Here is a 20,438-nt window from a genome sequence, read left to right as displayed (position 1 = left end):
CTCTGTGGTTGCCAGGAGTCGACACCGACTCGACGGCACAACCTTACGTTACCTTACCTTACAAGTACCACTAGTCTTGTGATAGCGAGCATGACTTGTCCCCTTGGCTAAGCAGGGTCTGCCCTGGTTGCATACGAAAAGGCGACTAGAAGTGTGAGCACTGTAAGAGATGCCCCTCAGGGGATGGAGCCATTCTGGGAAGAGCAAAAGGTTCCAAGTTCCCTCCCTGGCAGCATCTCCAAGATAGGACTGAGAGAGACTCCTGCCTGCAACCTTGGAGAAGCCGCTGCCAGTCTGTATACTGAGCTAGATAGACCAATGGTCTGACTCAGTATATGGCAGCTTCCTATGTTTCCTATGTATTTAGTTATTTATTTCTTACATTTCTATACCACCCCATACAAAAAAGTCCCTGGGCAGTTCACAATCTAAAAACCATTAAAACATTAACACAATTCAAACAATTTAAAAATACAATGACAACTCTAAAAACCGAAGCTTAAAAACTATAAACTAAAAGGCTGACTAAACAGATGTGTTTTCAGGCCCTTCTTTAAAACATTCAGAGAAGGGGAAACTCGAATTTCATTAGGAAGCGTGTCCCAGAGTTCCGGGGTGACTCTAGAAAAGGCCCAGTTTCGAGTTGCCACTGACTGAGCCGGTGGCAACCACAACCGAACCTCCCCAGATGATCTTAATAGGCGGAGGGCCTGATGAAGAAGAAGGTGTTCTCTTAAGTACCTCAGTCTCAAGCCATTTAGGGCTTTATAGGTAATGACCTGCACTTTGTATTTTGCCCAGAAACTTTTTGGCAGCCAGTGTAGTTCTTTCAAAATGGGTGTAGTATGATCTCTTCTGGCAACCCTGGAGACCAAACTGGCTGCTGCATTCTGTACTAACTGCAATTTCTGAATTACATACAAAGGCATCCCTACTTTGAGCGCATTGCAATAGTCAAGTCTGGATGTTACCAGCATATACACCACTGTTTAAAGGTCATTTGTCTCCAGGAATGGACATAGCTAGAGAATCAGCCAAACCTGATAGAAAGCACTCATGGCCACTGCCTCAACCTGAGAAATCAGGGAGAGGTTTGGGTCCAGAAGTACTCCCAGACTATCTCAGGGGACGAATGTTCAGAGTGATTTTGGGAAACATCTACCGTCAGAGATGGAAAATAGGAGATAGCATTGTTACACTTGCAGTGTGTTATAACCTCTTCCTCTATCCCTCCTCACAAACGATTACAGTAAAATTGCAGACATGTTTGCACTGAGCAAAAGGTTAAGGTCAGAATTAGGGTAACAATGAACAAATGGTTTTACTTTCCCTGCAGAGTAATCATTGGAGGACATTCCTACCAATTTTCATTTCTATTCCTCTGACATCAATAACATTTCATAATAGTTTTTGTGCTTTTGAGACTTTTAAAAGCTTTTTAAACACCATTGCATGTTTGACTGCTGCAGGCCTGATGGTCAGGACAAGGAAAGCGTGAGAGCACCTTGGAAGTGGAAAGTTTTGGAATGCTATCATCTGTTTTCCATTTCTAGAGGTGCAGACAGTGACAAAAAGTAACCCTGAGCCTTCATCTCCCTCTGAAGGTATTGACCACCCCAACTGTAATACCGAACCATGAATCCAATGGGTCCACCACGGTCCCGTGAGCCCCCTCCGCTCAGTCTCCTGTCCACATTCGGACAAAGCAGAGAACTTCCTCTGTGCAGTCTCGCTGACTGTGGTGGGGGCGGGGTAATGGCTGCCAGGGCTTCCTTGTTTAATAAAGGATAGCCCCCACAGCCAATAGCAGCTGGAGTGAGGGAGGAGCTTCTTCCCTTAAGGCGGACACTGTGATGCCAACGTCTGGATGTGCTGGTACCACACGACTGGAGTTAACAGCAGCGAATGATAACCCAAGATACAAATTGGAGTCCGGGGAGGGAAACCATTTTGTCGCTAAACTCCGGTTGCCTGCAGTCAGACATACAGCCTCCAAAACTGGAGGTGAAGGGACCGGTTTTGTATTACATGTGAATGCGGCCAGTGTGTAATTAATCTGTGTTATTTTCTGCCACAGGAAGTGGTGACGGCCACCAACTTTTAAATGGGCTTAATTCATGGCAGACAGATCTCTCAATGGCTCCTAGTCTTGATGGCTAGAGGCTACCTCCAGGCTCAGGGGCAGGATGTCTCCAAATACCGGCTGCAGGGGAGCGACAGCAGGAGAGGGGGCATGCCTTCATCTCTTGCCTGTGGGCTTCCCAGGGGCGTCTGGGTGGGCCACTGTGGGAAACAGGGTGCTGGACTAAGTAGACTTTGGGCCTGATCCATCTTATATTTTTATGGCATGGATGCAGCTTGTTTCTTAGACATGCATGCAAATGTAGGCACATAAATATGAAGGCACCATGTAGTGAACAGCCCAGCATGTCACACACTGAGGCTGCTGAACTATTTTCTGAACTGCTGACAACATATTTCAAAACACATACATGTTCCAACTATACCTCGAACACAAAGAGCCACCACCCTCTTGGCTTCAAAATCCCCGGACATGACAACTGAAGAATAAGTGAGCATACGATCCTTCTCTTCTCATGCCACTGCAGTGGCAACCATAATGCTTCCGGATCCACTGCTCTTCCCCAGCCTTGGCCATTTCTCACTGAGCGAAGCTACTCCTAGGCTATCGCGCTCCAGTGCCAGACTGCCTGGCTAGCCTCCATTCCGTTTGCACCCTGTCTCTTATACAAACATAAGCATGGCGGTTTTTCAAAGAAATGGAGTGGGAGAGGCATAATTTAGGCACACACTAAGGCAGTTCACATGATCAAAATTTGGGTAGGAGATAAGGCCTGTCCTTACTACCGGTGCCACCACCACCTCCTCTAAACTCTGGACTGAGTCAGGCACATGTGTGGAGGCCAGAACTGGGCCACGCTGATCTCCAGTCTGAGGTTTAGGGGAGTGGCCACCAGTACCACCAGAGGCAAGGGAGAAGAGGGGTTTATTATTATTATTTTTAAAAAAGATGTCATGTCATCCCCCCACCTTCTCTGCAACCCCATTGCCCCAAAATGGAGCAGGAGGAGGGGGCAAATAACTCAGTTCAAGGAGAATGTGGGCATCCCCCATCCCCTGCCTGGAAACCACATTGCAGTGGACAGCAATATGAACAGCCACCAGCCTACCATGAAGCATTGAACAACCCTTTACTCACAGTTTGAAACTGTTGCACCATTCCGTTGCATCTTGCCACACTTCTACAGGCACAAAGCTCATAATCCAGAAAACACCCTGGAGTTTTCCAAAACTAAGAAGAATATCAGAAGAATTCATTAGTTAGCAGGACGGCAATGCTCAATCTAGGGCAAAGACATGTTCCTAATCTCACATTTCACAAGCACCAAGCAGATATAATTGATATAAATTATATATTTGTCATGTGCCATCGTAGAGAAGAGCAATAAAGCACAATATTTATGAAGAAAGATGGCAATTATCTTATTAAATCAGACAGCTGTAATATTTTAATACGGGTCTCTTCATCCTGCATTATATTCAGCAATGACTGCAAGTGTAAAAGAAAAAGGGGAAAACAGTGGATACTGTTATAATGCTGAGAGACATCCTGGCATGTACCAGGCATGGATTCAGACCTTGAAATACATTTGTATTTCAGAGGGTTGGTCTGAAACGAAGTCAAGAGCCACAAACAAAAAGAAATAGCAATAGAGCAATTTGGGGGGCGTATGGAGGAATTTGGACCAAATCTTCTGGTAGATACAACAAACAGTAGAGGAGTGTTTGGTAATAACATTTCCTTGAAATGCATGGAGAACTTATTGTAAGCCTCTCCAAAATGCATTTGATTCAGCTTGTGCGGAAAAGATCCTACAGGACTGACCTGTCCTCACAATCGGAACTAGGATAGGAGAAGACTCTTACCCTAGTTCAGGAGTGATGAGAATTTGGAGCGGTGTACACATATAATGAATAAATTAAAAAATAAAAGCAAGGTTGGAGGCATGGAGTTTGTTTGTCTGTCAAGTCCCAGCTGGGAACACAACATAAGAACATAAGAACACCCCTGGTGGATCAGGCCCAAGGCCTCTCTAGTCCAGGATCCTGTTTCACACAGTGACAAACCAGATGCCTCTGGGAAGCCCACGGGTAAGAGGTATGTGCATGCCCTCTCTCCCCTTAGCTAAGCAGGGTCTGCCCTGGTTGCATATGAAAGGGAGACTAGCAGTGTGAGCACTATAAGATATTCCCCTCAGGGGATGGAGCTGCTCTGGGAAGAGCATCTAGGTTCCAAGTTCCCTCCCTGGCAGCATCCCCAAGATAGGGCTGAGAGAGATTCCTGCCTGCAACCTTGGAGAAGCCACTGCCAGTCTGTGAAGACAATACTGAGCTAGATAGACCAATGGTCTGACTCAGTATATGGCAGCTTCCTATGTTCCTATGTGCATGTGGGATTTAGAGGTATCTTGCCTCCAAGGATGGAGGTGGCCTATAGCCACCAGACTACTAGCCATTGACAGACCTGTCCTCCATGAATTTATATAAACCTTTCTTAAAGCCATCCAGGCTGTTGCCTGTCACCACACCTTGTGGCAGAGAATTCCATAGGCTACTTATGTGCTGTGTGAAAAAAAAAATACTTCCTTTTGTCTGCCCTACATTTCCTGGCCATCAGTTTCATGGGATGACCCCTGGTTCTAGTGTTGTGAGAGAAGGAGAAACATCTCTCTCTCTCCACTTTTTCTACTCCATGAATAATTGTATAGACCCCGATCATGTCTCCCCATAGTCTACTCTTTTCCAAACTAAGAAGCCGCATATGCTGTAGCCTTCCCTTATAGGGAAGGTGCACAACTGGTGTTTTTGTGAACTCATCCCAGATGTGAGACCTTAGTCTGTGCTATGGAAACAGAGCAGTGGTCCTACTCTTTTGCTCTGCAGACAAAATGGCAACTGTCCTTCTGGAGAGGGCTTGGAGAACCCCTGCAGCTCAATTAAGATTTCATTCCGTTTTACAAATCCCTGCAGAGAGAAGCCGCTAAGGGGCTGCCTCTTTAATTTGGGAGCCTAGAGAGATGCGATGAAGGGAAAGTGTGCTAAAATGGAAATTGGGTTTTTTAAAAAAGCCCTGTGCAGAACTATAATTGGGTTCAACAGTTTAGCACCTTCAGATTCTCCAAGGGAAACAATAGCAGTGTTTATGACGGTCTCAGCCGAGTGCCAGAAACTGCACTTAATGCAGCTATTCTTAGAATAGCGACTTTTTTTTTCTGTTTCAAAATTTAAAATAGTTAAAAAGTGTTTGCTGCAGTATGAGGGACAGGGGAAGGGGGGGGCTTTAATGAAATTTGCAACCTTTGCTCCTGATTCCCCTCAGTGTAAGCTAAATTGTGCCTTCTAAAAACAGTACTAAGAGACCTGAGAACCCGTACTTTTTTATTATTTTATTTATTCAAAGCATTTATACCCCACCCCTCCACTACACAACTGCTCGGAGCAGCTCACAATATTAATAAAAATATACTATGTAAAATAAGACTAATAAAGTTAACTAAATTTACGTCAAACAAGTTAAAAGACCAGGCTAAAACCACATTTAATTTTTTCTTTTTTAAAGTTTCAAATTAAAAGTTATTTTAAAAGCTCAAACCTATCAAAATTAAAGAACCTGCCAGATATAAACAGAGGTGAAACATTTAAAAGCCTCTTTTAAACGATGTGTTTTCAATTGTTTTTTAAAAACCATGAGGGAGGAAGCATGGTGAATCTCTTCAGGGAGGGTGTTCCAAAGCTGAGGGGCCACAACTAGGAATGTGCAAACAGGTTCGAATTCGAACCGGATCAGTTCGAAGGCTTGAGCTCGGACCAGAGAATTTCTATGCCAATGCTGGTCTGAGTTCGAACCAAACAGAGCTTAGTTCTATTGAACCGGTTCGAAGAGGCTCAAAGGCTCGGGCCTCCATTTTAGTCACAAAAACAGCCATTTTGTGACTGTTGTGATTTGCCAGGATCCTGCTTCCCTGATTGGCCCAATGTGTCTGCTCTCTGGTAGGCTCTGCAGTACTGCCAGTCCTGCAAAACTGAAACTCTATTGGTCTTGGGGGAGGGCAAGGGGGGATTCCCAAAGGAGGTAGATTCAAATTCTACTTAAAGCCAGCCTCTGGGCTTGGAATGCACTCTTTGCTGAGGTGAGAGGGAGCCGCTTGCTGCTGTGACACTTTGACTGTGGTGGGTTTGCTGCCTGACCCTGAGTCTTTGATGGTGGTGAGGTCTGGTCAGTGGTCTCTCTGACTGTCCTGCCCTGCCTGTTTTGGCTTCCTGCCCCACCTTTCCAAAGTTATTTTTCCTGGCTGTGTGTAGCTGGCTGTGTGTTTTGGGGTGGCTTCCCCCCCCACACTGCAGTCTCTGAGTTCCTCCTCCTCCTTTAGCCCAGCTAGCCAGTCTAGGGGGCAAGGGCAGCATAGGCCTTTGGCCTGAGGCCTCTTGGGTAGGGATGTGCAAAAAATTGCGGGCACAGATCGATCTGTGCCTGAAACGAGCAATTTCGGGTGATTCGGGTCTGAACTGAATCACCCCCGATGTCCCCCCATATTTTTTTGGGCTGAGACAAATCACCCCTGATTCGGGCCCGAAAAATTCGGGTGATTCGGGCTGACGTCCCTTTGAATTTCCCGCCTTTTTGCCTCCATTGATTTGAATGCAAAAAGGTCTGATGTGATGTCAGCTCGAATTTTGGATACCAGGGGCAAAATAGTGGGGTGGGGTGGTAGTTCCTAATGGATGGAGGCTACCACCCAAATTTCATGGGAATTGGTCAAAGGCCTGATTTTTGAGGAATTTTTGAAGTTTTAGTGTCTTTGGGGCATTTCGGGGGCATAGCGTGGGATCTGGGCAAAAAGAGTGGTGTGTGGTGGTAGTGCCTAATAGGTGGAGGCTACCACCCCAATTTAAGAGTGATTGGGCAGAGGGCTGATTTTTGGAGAATTGTTGAAGTTTATGCATCTTTAAGGTTTTTCCCCATAGAGAAGCATTGAGGTGTCAGCAAATGTATAGCTTCACGCGGGGGACAAAGGGGTGGTCTAGAGCAGTGTGGTGTTGATGGTGGTTCCAGGTAGGGTCAAGGAAGCTACCTGAATTTTTTCAAAGGATTTGGACAGAGGGCTGATTTCTGGGGAATTGTTAAAGTTTATGCGTCTTTAAGGTTTTTCCTCATAGGATATGCATGGAGCTTTCAGCAGCCCCATAAGTGCACTTGGGGGGTGCTGGGGTGGCCCAGAGCGAGTGGTAGTGTAGTGCACATAGGGTACCAACCACCCCCATGGGTTTCTAATCCATGGAGTACAGGGTTCTGTTGTTTCAGAGGTATTCTGAGTGTGGATTCTATGATAGCAAATGAGAGTGGATTCATGGTGTTTCATTGAAAATCTCATTAGCTATCATAGAATCCACACTCAGAATACCTCAGAAACAACAGAACCCTGTACCCCATGGGTTAGAAACCCATGGGGGTGGTTGGCACCCTATGTGCACTACACTACCACTCGCTCTGGGCTACCCCAGCACCCCCCAAGTGCACTTATGGGGCTGCTGAAAGCTCCATGCACACCCTATGAGGAAAAACCTTAAAGACACGTAAACTTTAACAATTCCCCCAAAATCAGCCCTCTGCCCAAATCCATTGAAAAAATTCAGGTAGCTTCCTTGACCCTACCTGGCACTACCACCAACCCCACTCTGCTCTAGGCCACCGCTTTGCCCCCCGCGTGAAGCTATACATTTGCTGACACCTCAATGCTTCTCTATCGGGAAAAACCTTAAACTTTAACAATTCCCCAAAAATCAGCCCTCTGCCCAATCACTCTGAAATTGGGGTGGTAGCCTCCACCCATTAGGAACTACCACCCCACACCACTCTTTTTCCCCAGTTCCCACGCTATGCCCCCGATCTGCCCCAATGACACTAAAACTTCAAAAATTCCCCCAAAATCATCCCTTTGCCCAATCCCCCTGAAATTTGGGTGGTAGCCTCCAACCATTGGGCACTACCACCCCAATCCACTATTTTGCCCCTGGGACCTGTTTCTCATACCCGAATCGATTCAGATTCAGATTCAGATTTAATCCAAATCCGAACCAAATCAGGGGTGATTCGGGTAGCCCAGATTCAGGCACAGAACAGAATGGGGGTGATTCAGTTCAGGTCCCAAACCGAATCACCGAAAACCCTAATTGCACACCCCTACTCTTGGATCCAATTTTTTTTAATCCCTCCAACACTCCCTTCCCTCCCAGCACCCCCTTTTTGCAGACTGTTGTTTCTCCAGCAGCATTTTATTTTATTTTATTTTATTTTATTTTATTTTATTTTATTTTATTTTATTTTATTTTATTTTATTCCGTGTTTTATCTTTTAATTTGTTAGGGTGGGTGAGTAACTTTGCACAGCATTGCACAGTCATCGGGCAAGAAGCATCCTGTTCTTCTGGACCCATGTCTCCTCACCTGCCTCATAGGGGAGATGATGGCCACTGACGACCAACCTTTTCAGGTGGTTGAGAACCCTGGCTTCTGTGGGATTATCCAGACACTCGCACCGGGCTACACGATCCCCTCATGAACCACATTCAACTGGACCGTGGTTCCCTCCCTGTACGTGAGGTGCAGGGAGCTGGTGTCAGCCTTGCTGCATGCAGTGTTGCCTGGCACCAGCATGCATTTCACCAATGATCTCTGGAACAGTGTGAGTGGAATGCAGGCTGCTTTCCTGGCCCTGGCTGCCCACTGGTTGGGACCAGAGAGAGGGGACCTCCAGTACAGCCTCTGGCTCCAGCACATCCCACACCACATTTCAGCCCAGGTGGACCACTTTGCATGTGGAGACCTTGGATGTCAAGCACACCAAGGAGGAGGTGGCAGCTGTACTCAGCCACCAAATTGAGGAGTGGATAGGTGGGTTGCCACACCACTCTTAGGGCTTCAGTGTGACAGACAGTGGCTCCAACGTTACAGCAATGGTTGAGTTAGTGTTGGAGTGTGTGAACATCTCCTGCATGGCACACACGTTCCACCTGGCTGTGAGGGACGCCCTTGGCCTCAAGGAGGTGAAGGCATCCAAGGAACTGGGCCGTCTGCTTCAGGGTGCTGTTGCTGCCATGGCTGTGCTTGTGGAAAAGGCCCACAAGATTGCAGCTCACTTGCACCCGAGTGAGAAGTCCAGGTGATTGCTCCACAAATGGCAGCATGAGCATGGCCTTCCACACCATCTCAACCCCACAGATACCTGGTGGAACTCCACCTTCCTCTTGTTTCGGCGCCTGTTGGAGCAGGAGATGGCCTTAGACAACCTGGCGAGGAATGAGGCCTTGGGCGTGTGCGACCTCTCCAACTGGAAGTGGAAGCTCATGTCCTAGATGGTGTCAGCACTGGAGCCCTTCTGGTATGCAATGAAGACTCTGTGTGCTGATGCCACTCCTCTGACCCAGGCCCTGCCCTTAGCTATTCTCCTGGAAAAGCTAATGGGTGGACTCTGGACCTCATTGACCATGCCAGAGGGCCATGTGCTGGCTGGGTTGCTGAGGACCGGGGTTGTCGACAGGCTGGTTGGTGTGTTGGGTGACAAAAAGTAGTATGTCCCTGTGATCAAGGGAAATGATGTTTGTGTGGAAGACTTTCCCAGGTGGAGGGACCTCCTAGTCAAGAGAGTTAGAGAGGAGGAGGAACGTCAGACCAGAGACCAGGAGGATGGTGATGGTGCACCCCCTGAGCGTGCGCAACCCACACCCAGCAGCAGTGCAGGCTGCCCATCCTCTCCCACCCCATCTTCTTCCCATCTAGTGGTGTGGCATCCCAGGCAGCAGCACCAAATGCAGCAGCCAGTTCCTCCCACTAAATCAGACCAGTGGTTCAAGCAGATGTGACTTGGCGCCCTGCCTGGTTTGTGGGAGGCTCAGCCTACCAGGCCCTCTAGTGCTGCACAATGCGTTGCACTGTACCTGGAGGAGCCTGTGGAGGAAGACCCTGAGATGGGCCACCTGTTGTTCTGGGCAACCCACTGCCAAGTCTGGCCAGACCTGGTGCTGGTTGCTGTGTACCTCCTCTCCTGCCCCCCCCCCAGCATCCAGAGCAAGTGGGTGTTTTCATGTGCTGATGACGTGGTAACACCCTCTCGGTCCCAGTTGGACCCTGGCTTTATAGAGGAGTTGGTGTTCCTCAAGGTGAACCTCCCCCTGCTGGGCTACCCCGAGCTGGAAGTTGAGTTGGGTGAGTGATTGGCTCATGGTTGACCCATGGTGTTGTTCTCCTGCCCGGCAACAGCTTCTGCTCATCCAAACCCTCCCCCCCTCCTTCTTCAGCCATGTCTCTGTGGTGGTTTTTTGTTTGTTTGTTTTCAGCTTGGTGTCTTTTGAGTTGCATCACTGCCTGTTAGATTGTGGCCTGCTTGAGGCACAAAACCAGTGTGGGCGGGTAGGCACCCATGGGTGCCAACTACCACAGGAACCACATGGCAACTCGAGCCATTTCAAAAAGGTTCTATGGTTTAATGGCTCGATCAGGCCCATTATTCCCTATGCAGAGCACCTAGGGGTACAAAACTGGGGTGGGTGTGGTAGGCACCCATGGGTGCCAACAACCACCCAGACCCCAAAGCAATTGGACACTCCTGTGATTTTTAATGTTCTATTTGAAGTTTTTTTTTTTTTTTTTTTAAAAATCCCCATAGGGAATAATGGGGATCTGAAGATGCCCCATCTGCCTCCTCAGGAGTTGCCAGGGCACCAAAATGGGTTCAGGGGCAAGGCACATTGTGCCACAACTCCGCCTGGAAGCCCCGAGCCGGTTGGGTTCATGGTTTTTTAAATATATATATTTTAAAGGTTTTAGCCTGTTTCAAGGCAATGAATAGGAATCCCTCCCCCATTCAGGAAAAGAACAGTGTGTGACCTTAATGGCTGTGAACTCTGTGTGAGTAAGATATTCCCCTTAAGGGATGGGGACACTCTGGGAAGAGCATCTGCGTGCTTGTATGCAGAAGGTTCCAAGTTCCCTCCCTGGCAGCATCTCCAAGAGGCTGAGAGCAGTGTTCCCTCGAATTGTTATCATCAGTGAGCGAGAAGAGTTTTGTCCTGGGTGGCAGCATAATCAATTTGTGCTCTCTCTCTCTCTCTCTCTCTCTCTCTCTCTCTCTCTCTCTCTCACACACACACACACACACACACACACACACAGAGGTTAATGACAAACAATTTTTTTTACCCTTTCCCCCCTGCCGGGCGTGGTCCAGGGCGGAACCTCTTGCCACCTCCTCCCATCCTCTTCTGGCTGCTCCGACTGCAGATCTCGCGAGATCTGCAACCAGAACTGGAGGAGGATGAGCTCCGGCCAGCAGGGGGGATTGGGGAGGCAGTGGCGTTGCGGCAGCCACTCAACCGGGGAGAGAGGGAAAGCACAGCAATGCTTCCTGGCCTGTGCAGGGGAGAATGGGGTGCTGGGCCCACCAGAAACTGTTGTGCAGGAGCCTGCAACCTTGGAGAAGTCACTGCCAGTCTGTGCAGACAATACTGAACTAGATGGACCAATGGTCTGACTCAGTATATGGTAGCTTCCTAGGTTCCTCTTAGCGATTGGTGAACTGCTTTTACATCTGAGAGCCCTTTTCCTAGCCTGGAGTACAGCAGTGTGCAGATGAATTGCTGATCCCCAGGCACAGGAGACTTGTTTGAAGTGGAACCAATTTTAATTAGAAGGAGCTGGAACAAGACATTCCAGTACCGCTCATGGTTATTACTGGGCAAACAGAAATCTATCACTTTGATATGCAGCACCACAAAGCCAATATGGTTTTTAAAATTCAGCATATTCCAGCGGGCTGTCTAGCACAGTCTGGCATTATGGTGCATTTTCATTTTCTTTGTAAAGATCCTAATTTTACACCTAATACAAACAAAGCCACTGATCAGTCAAGTTACTTGAACACAAAAACCATCTCAGGGGTAAAAAGGGAGACATAATTGATCTCACAGATGGGTTGAGGGAGGATCATATCAGCATACCAAGCTGTCAAACATCAACTCAGCTCTCTCGTCCATTGATATCATCTAATCCAGGAGTTCTCAAACTTGGGTCCCCAGATGTTGTTGGACTACAAATCCCCTCATCCCCTACAACATTGTGGCTGATGGGAGTTGTAGTCCAACAACATCTGGGGACCCACATTTGAGGATCCCCCTGGTCATAGGAACATAGGAAGCTGCCATATACTGAGTCAGACCATTGGTCTATCTAGCTCAGTATTGTCTTCACAGACTGGCAGCAGCTTCTCCAAGGTTGCAGGCAGGAGACTCTCTCAGCACTACCTTGGAGATGCTGCCAGGGAGGGAACTTGGAACCTTCTGCTCTTCGCAGAGCAGCTCCATCCCCTGAGTGGAATATCTTACAGTGCTCACATGTGGTCTCCCATTCATGCAACCAGGACAGACCCTGCTTAGCTAAGGGGAGAAGTCACGCTTGCTACCACAAGACCAGCTAGAATGTTATCAGCTTGCTATCAGAAACCACCAGGAATTGAACCTTGGAGGGGTCTTTCCTGTGCACGGGCCCTCCCCTCCTATCTTCCATTCAAATTCTGTTGTTGTTTTTAGGCGGAACTTCTAACCTAAAAAGGGAAATGCAAAGAAAAGCCTGATTGCACTCTCAGAACTGGCACATCCCATCATGCCAGAAGTGTGAGCACTGCAACCATAAATGTTTAACAACTTTTTTGAAATATTTAAATGTTTCAGAACAAGAGTATTTCAAAGGGAGAGGTATTAGTGATGTAATCGTGTGTCATGCTGGATTAAGCGAGGCAGAAACATATCTCAATCCACTGTATGGATGACTTTCCCAGCCTCTCCTTTTTCCATTCCCACCTTCTACAAATACTGAGTTTCAGATTCTACGCACAAAAATTCATAAGACAGAGCAGGCTGTCATATCAGTGTTCTCTTTCACTTTGAATAAATTGGATCTATTATCCCCCCCGTTCCCCCCAGAAAGTGTGTATGTCTTTGTGTGTGTATGTGTATGCACAAATGTGTTTATTTATTTCCTTTGCAAGCTCCACTGATAACCACTGACAAAAAATTCCACAAATATGCTGAAAAGCAGAATATACATTTAATCAATAATGTGGCACATCCCCACTAGGGATGTGCACGGAACCGGTGGAGGAAGTTCAAAGGTGGGGGGGTTGACTTTAAGGTCGGGAGAGGGTGCACTAACCCCTGCCTCCACTCCCGCCCAACAAGCGTTCTATTAGCAAAGGGTCCGTCGGGGCAGAAGCGTATCTCCCCACTGCCCCGTTGTCTTGTCGGACCCTACGTCACCAGAAGTACCCAACGTGCCTGCATGTGTCAACACGTGTGCATAAACGCACCAACGTGCTCAGGCTTGACGGGTACTTCCAGTGACATAGGGTCCAACAAGGCAACGGGGCATCAGGGAGGTACACTGCCACGCCCCGATGGAGGGAGGGGTAAGTGCACTCTTCCCTGACCTTAAAATCACACACACACCTGCCTTCAAACTGGCAGAACTGCCGGTCCTTCAATCCGGTTTGGATGCCCATAAAGGGCCTCCAAACCAGTTCCATGAACATCCCTAATCTCCACACGACCGGCACACAATGGCTCCAAGAGCAGTGAGAGGCTTCCCACACCCTCCAGTGCACCACACAGCCTGGTGCTCTTACCACTCAGCTCTATGAATGCTTGGACTGTAGACAGCCCAAGCATTCATATGACTCGGGAGTAGGGTAGAAGGGCAAACTGCACGCTTCTACAGCCCTGTTAACCCAGGTTCAAAACCCGGGGTACTCAGGTGCCCCACACGACCAGCCCTACCATATGTTAGCCTGGAAATAGTTTTGAGCAATAGCCCCATGATACATGTAGTCCTGCTCTGACAACAATGTGTGGTTTTATTAATACTATTATTGCATATTGATGGCTAGCCACAAGTAGCTACAACATTCTCCCCTTTTAGGATTGTCTCCATCAGTGGGATCATATTGCACCCATTTTGAAAGAGCTACATTGGCTGCTAATTTGTTTCCAGGTCCAATTCAAGGTGCTGGTTTTGACTGTTAAAGCCCTTAATGGTTTGGGCCTTGGATACCCGAGCATAGGTATCCTGCTCTACCACACAGCCTCCTACAGAGGTCACAGCACCTGAATATGCATTATTCTCTTCTTCTTCTTGAATCTCTTTTCCCACTGGTATCACACCTCTTAAATCATCACCCATTGTTATAAACTCTGAAATACCATACATAGAATGCATTGGCAGAACGATGGTATATGTCTGCTAAACCACCAACCAAACTTACCAGTGTGCAAATTCTAACTGCACCAAATGTGATTACCTACATAGGTGTTTATTACAGATGCTTATATGTAAGTCTGTTCCTCCCAGTTCTGGCTGGTCTTTTCAGTGTGGAAGGAAGAATAGAATCTGCCCTTTCAAAAAAAATAATAATTTTCAGAGGTCTAACTTTGTAACTTTGTAACTTTTCAACTTTGTAACTTTTCAACTTTGAAAGCTGAAAACTTCAGCTTTCAGAGGTCTAACTTTGCACAGGCTGATTGTGCAAATACCTCCAAGCAGAACTCACATCTTCTAACTTCCTTTCTTTTATACCTCTTGACAATAGGCTGGGCTGCATTGAATAAATAGGCATGTTGTCATCTTGTTGCTTGTCTGGTTCTTTCCACCGGCCAGGTTCTATTCCACAACTTTCTTGGAGAGAAAAGTCTCCGTTCCATATCCATGTTGCCTCTTTTCTTTTAACTGCCTCTCCAATTCTAGTATCTTCACAGTAGACCTCATTCAGTGGTTGCTTCATTCAGAATTCCATCTGCTAGAGATGTGCACAAAATGAATTTTTCAATCTGTTTAGAATTCAGATTGAATGCCGCAAATTCATTTCAAATTGGAATCTGGTCCGAAAATCTGATTCAAATTCAAATTGCATTTGAATCTATTCAACCCTGTTTTGGTGCCTTTTATAACCAATCCAGGGGCCTGGGTGGTTTTTAAAAGGTGCCAAATGGCTCTTGAATCAAATTTGAATTGGATTTCAAAAATCCAATTTGAATTTAAATCAAATTAGGGGTGATTCCATCCAAATTTGAATCACCCAGATTCGAGTTAAATCAATTAGAATCGATTTGCACATCCCTACCATCTGCCCCTCAGCAGAGACCCAAGAAAGGAGATATTCTAATGGTGCCACTTAGTTACCTCTCTCTCTCTCTCTCTCTCTCTCTCTCTCTCTCTCTCTCTCATTTTTTACACAGACTGAACTGGACAAAGAAAGCTTCCTGCCAGTCTACTGAGAGAAGCTGAAAAAAACAAACAAACCCTAATTCAATCTGGCAATAGTCTTCAACTAAGTAGCAGCTCATAATCACACAAACAAGGGACCATATTCTCACTGAAAGAAGAGACAGCAATTCTGAAGCATGAGCCCATACCGTCCATAGATAATCACATGATTTGTCAATGGGTACTCTTTTGTATTAACCAATCAGTTTTGTTAAGCTGCTGGTGTATAGTGAACTTGCACCTAATTCTGGAAATGTGATGGCCAGCAGTGTATCCTCCAACATTTCAAAGATGGAAATGGAGATATTTGTGTGTCCCTGATCTCGCAGGTTGCTGAAATAGCTTTCCATTGCCACATATTAAATGAGAATGAATGGCCATCAATCCGACTAATGTAACACTTGCATAACAAACTTCATGATCATATCTCAAAAAGGCAATTAGAGAACTGGGAAAGGTACAAAAGAGGGCAACCAAAAGGATCAGACATTGGTCCATCTAGCTCCATTTTGTCTATGCTGACTAGCATCAGCCCTCCAAGGCTGCAGGTGAGAGTCTGTTCTGGCTTTACCTGAAGATGCCAGGAAGAGAACCTGAGACCTTCGCTATGCAAGCAGAAGCTCTGCCATTTGAGATATGACCTCATCCCCTAAGGGGGATATCTTACAGTTGACAGTAGTGCTCACATATCCCCTGCTAACTGAGCAAAGAGGCATCTTTGAAAAGTGGTGGTTCTCTTTATTTAGCAGAGGGAGAGCAACTGACCCTTTCACCCCAGCACAGCATCCCTGCCGTGACTGTTGCTGGAGGCTGTCTTGTGTTTCTTTTTTTAGATTGTGAGCCCTCTGGGGACAGGGAGCCATTTTATTTATTTATTTATTTATATCTGTGTAAACCACTTTGGGAAACTTTAGTTGAAAGCGGTATATAAATATCTGTGGTCTTGTCTTGTCTTGTCTTGTCTTGTCATAGGAACATAGGAAGCTGCCATATACTGAGTCAGACTATAGGTCCATCTCACTCAGTATTGTCTGCACAGACTAGCAGCAGCTTCTCCAAGGTTGCAGGCAGGTATCTCTCTCACCCCTATCTTGGAGATGCCAGGGAAGGAACTTGGAGCCTAGATCCTCTTCCCAGAATGGCTCCATCCCCTAAGGGGAATATCTTACAGCGCTCACACCCATCCAAATGCAAACCAGGGCAAAACCTGCTTAGCAAAAGGGCAATTGATGCTCATTACCACAAGACCAGCTCTCCTCTCCAAGACAAGCTCTTCTCCCGAGTATAATTCAGTATTGTCTACACTGACTGCCAGTTACTCCCCAGGGTTTCAGATGGGTATTTCCCAGCGCTTCCTGGAGATGTCAGGGATTGAACTGGTGACCTTCCGCATGCTAAAGCAGGCACTCTTCCCCTGACCTATGGCCCCATCCCATCTGACTGCTGAGGACATCCTCTGCTCCTAGAGTATCCACTTCTCCCCACACCTCCCCTACCTGTCTTCCCGCTCCACCTGAGAGCCATGCTGCCTGCAGGTTGGACATTCATCAGGTCGAGCTGTGTGTTCCCATGCAGCTCTACCTGATGAATAGCCAGCCTTCAGGCAGCATGGCTCTCAGGTTGGGCAGAGAGGAGCAACCAACCTGCTGGGAAGCGGAGGCAACTGTGCCTCCTTGGGAGCCCCCCTGACTCATTATGGCAATCGCCAACACTGAGAACTGATTGATTAATGAGCAATAGAAATCCCGGTGCTGCAGCCAAAGGTGGCACTTAAGCGATATTGGATATACCTCTCCTTAATCTAATAAGCCCCTGCAACAACCCAGCCCTACAGCATTTCGACATGCCTTGAATGCCGTGCTGATGAAGGGGAAATAAGAGGCATGTGCTTCATAAATTTAGTCCGGCGCTTTATGTGATTCTTCCTCATTTTTAATCTCCGCTAGCTGCTTTCAGAATCACTTTCAGCGCTATAAAAAAAAGGAGGAGTTGCATCTCAGCCCTGCCAGCCCATCAGTCCTGTGATGCTGGGGTGCTGAAATCTATCCGTCAATACACACGCATCAAATTTATTATCATTCAGCATATTTTTATCTATCCACATAAAATTTATTTCAGGATTGCTCACCCAATATGTTTATTTGTTTAGGCATTTATAGATGGGATACTTAGGATGATCTCGCGTGAAGAGGCTGCGGAACTCAGGCACATTAGAGAGACATTATATAGCATCGCTTGGTGCCATTAGTGAAAGGTAGAGATTTATTTGGGTTACGTGTCCAAAACAAGCCAATGCGTAGGCAAAAAGCTCAAGCACCCTTTTCAGCTGGTGGTGTGCCTTCAATTTTGCAGGAGAAAAGCAACTGTCCCAATTCCCAACACCCCCAGTTCAGTCCCAGTACCTCCAGTGGCTAGTCCTGGGGCCTATCTTGTGTCTATTTTTAAATCATGACTTCTTGGGGGAAAGGAAACAATCTTCTCCCCCCTCCCTCTGCCCCGCCGTGTAAACAACTTGATAAATGTTGATTGAGATAAGTGTTCTACTACTGCTATCACCAGGAATATTTCAGTACAGATGGACCTCGATATTCACAGGAGTTCCCTTCTCCAGAATTATCACAGATAGCAAAACTGCATTCCGAGTCCTTAAGGCAATGGGATTGTGGAGGTTAGGTTCCTGGAGGCCTAAAAATTGTGGGGGGAATGGGCAAAAAATGAAAGTAAGTTGCCTTACCATGGCTCCACAGGTCTTCAGCAGTCCAGTAATGTCCCTCAGAAATCCAAATATTTGCATTATTCCACAGCTTTTCACAGTGGAAAAGGTGGGGTTTCTTTTACTAAACAAACCACAAAACGGTTCCTGTGCTCAAAACGGTGGCCAGAAATGACCTCCATGGTCATTTCTGGACACACACACCACTGATATGCAAATTTAACCCTTTCCACCCATTTTTTCTGCATATGCTGAGGTCGGGTTTCAATTCCCCGACTACAGATATGCAGACCTGTGGGTACTGAATCGGCGAATCACCAAGTTTGCCTGTATTGCTTTTCAACACAAGTTCTCAAAGCAGTTCACATCAAAAATAAATAAATATGATGTTCCCTGTCCCCAAAGAGCTCACCATCTTAAAAAAAGGATAAGGTAGACGTCAGCAATAGCCACTGCTAACAGAGAAAAGAGGCACCTTTTAAAGTAATTCTTCTCTTGCATTTAGCAGGGGGAGAGTGACTGGCCCAATCCAACCCCAGCACAATGTCCCTTCAGTGACTGTTGCTAGTGTCTACCTTGTGTTTCTTTTTCCCCAGTGGTGGTTGTTTGTTGGTATTTTGTGTTTCTCTTTAGATTGTGAGCCCCTAGAGGACAGGGAATTCATAGTTGGTCTTTGGGTCATCTAGGAGAGACCATATTACTCCTGACTTGAAGGAACTGCACTGCCTACCGATACATCTCCGGACAAAATACATGGTGCTGGTTATTACCTATAAAGCCCTAAACTGCTTAGACCTTCTTCGCCATGAGCCCCACTGCCTGCTAAGATCATCTGGAGAGGTTCACCTGCGCCTGCCACCAACTCATCTGGTGGCTACTTAGGAACAGGCCTTCTCCATTGCGGCCCCTGGACTTTGGAATGAACTCCCTGTTGAATTAAGAGCCTTCCCATCTCTGGCAACTTTTCAAAAGGCACTGAAGACACATTTATTCACCCAGGCTTTTAATTAGATTTATGGTTTAAAATTTTAAATGTTGGTTTTAAATGTTTTTAATCTTTCAAATGATTTTAATTGTTAATTGATTTAATGTGTTAAATGATTTTAACTGTAAACTGCCCAGAGACACAAGTTTAGGGCAGAATAGAAACATTATAAATAAATAAAAATAAATAAAAATCATCGTCGCTACTGGAGGGGTGCTGTGCTGGGGCTGGTTAGTGCCAGTTCCTCTCTCCCTGCTAAATATAAGAGAAGCACTTTTCAAAAGAAGCACTTTGAAAGGTCTCTCTTTGCTGCATTAGCAGAGGTATGCATACTAATACTGATTTGTCCGTATATATTGTGATTCTGGACAAAATTCTGGAACTTCACAATTCATAGCTGTATTTTCTTAGGTCAGAGCATGGCTCAGAAAATAAAGAGTGGGTCACATCAGAGGGGAAATGACTGGGGTGCTCATTACAAGGGTCAGAATCTAGGGTCAGCTTATAAGATGTGACCATCCTAGCAATTGTTCTCTGTGATATTTGACCTGCGATGACTTTCACTTGGTTGCATGGTGGAACTTTTGCTAGCCTGAAGGACAAGCCCTAATATATAAATGGCCGTTCACTTCAGAGAGAGGGAGCATAAAACCCAGATAGATCTGAAGTGCACTTAATTCTCTTTTCGGTTCACAGAGAGAATTCTTAAGGAGAGGGCAGACAAACCAGACAAGGGAAGTGCTACGTTTTATTAAGTGTTCTGCAAGAGTGAAGCTGCTCATCGGAGATTAGATGCCCTGGGATAATGGTTTATGTTGCAATAGCAAGAGATGGCAGATATACAGTTCCCAGCACAAAATATGGAAGTTCACTAGCATCATCTGCACCTGGAACTGTTTCCACAGCTGGGAGTTGGTCTCCCCTCACAGGAGCCTGTATAAGCATCAGCTACCCTATGAAGAGGAAGAGGGAAGAGGAAGAGAATTAGGCATCAATGCAGGGGGGAAACATTTATTGTTTAAATGATTTGTTATTTGTGTTCATTTTATGTAAGGCACTCTGGGTAGGGGTGTGCACGGATCATTTGGCATGGTTTGGTCCGAATTCAAACCGAATTCAGACTCAACCATGGGTAAGTGAACCAGGTCAGTCGGACTGATCGGCTGGGCTGGTTAGTTCAATGAACTTGCTTGAACCAGTTTGCCGTCAAACTGCTCGGACTGGCCCAATTCATGGCAGTCTGGTCCACAATCAAACTGTTTCTCCACATTCCTAGCTCTGGGAGATTTGTCAGCTGAAAAGCAAGGTAAATAATGAAAATAAATAAGAGACTTCCATTCTTATCTCTGCTAA

The 20,438-nt window shown here is 46.4% G+C and overlaps 1 protein-coding gene across 1 annotated transcript in view; it reads right to left on the bottom strand.

Annotated features, from left to right (window-relative positions):
- The window catches only part of LOC128335588 (uncharacterized proline-rich protein-like), a 128,082-nt gene that overhangs the window by 55,665 nt on the left and 51,979 nt on the right, over positions 1–20,438 (bottom strand). The window contains exon 2 of the mRNA XM_053274131.1: positions 3,221–3,313. Within this exon, the coding sequence (XP_053130106.1) occupies positions 3,221–3,282 (62 nt within the window). The 5' untranslated portion in view covers positions 3,283–3,313. The remainder of the gene's footprint in view (positions 1–3,220; positions 3,314–20,438) is intronic.

Source organism: Hemicordylus capensis, chromosome 11, assembly GCF_027244095.1.
Source record: "Hemicordylus capensis ecotype Gifberg chromosome 11, rHemCap1.1.pri, whole genome shotgun sequence".
Lineage (NCBI taxonomy): Eukaryota > Metazoa > Chordata > Lepidosauria > Squamata > Cordylidae > Hemicordylus > Hemicordylus capensis.
This window is presented reverse-complemented; position numbering and strand designations above follow the sequence as displayed.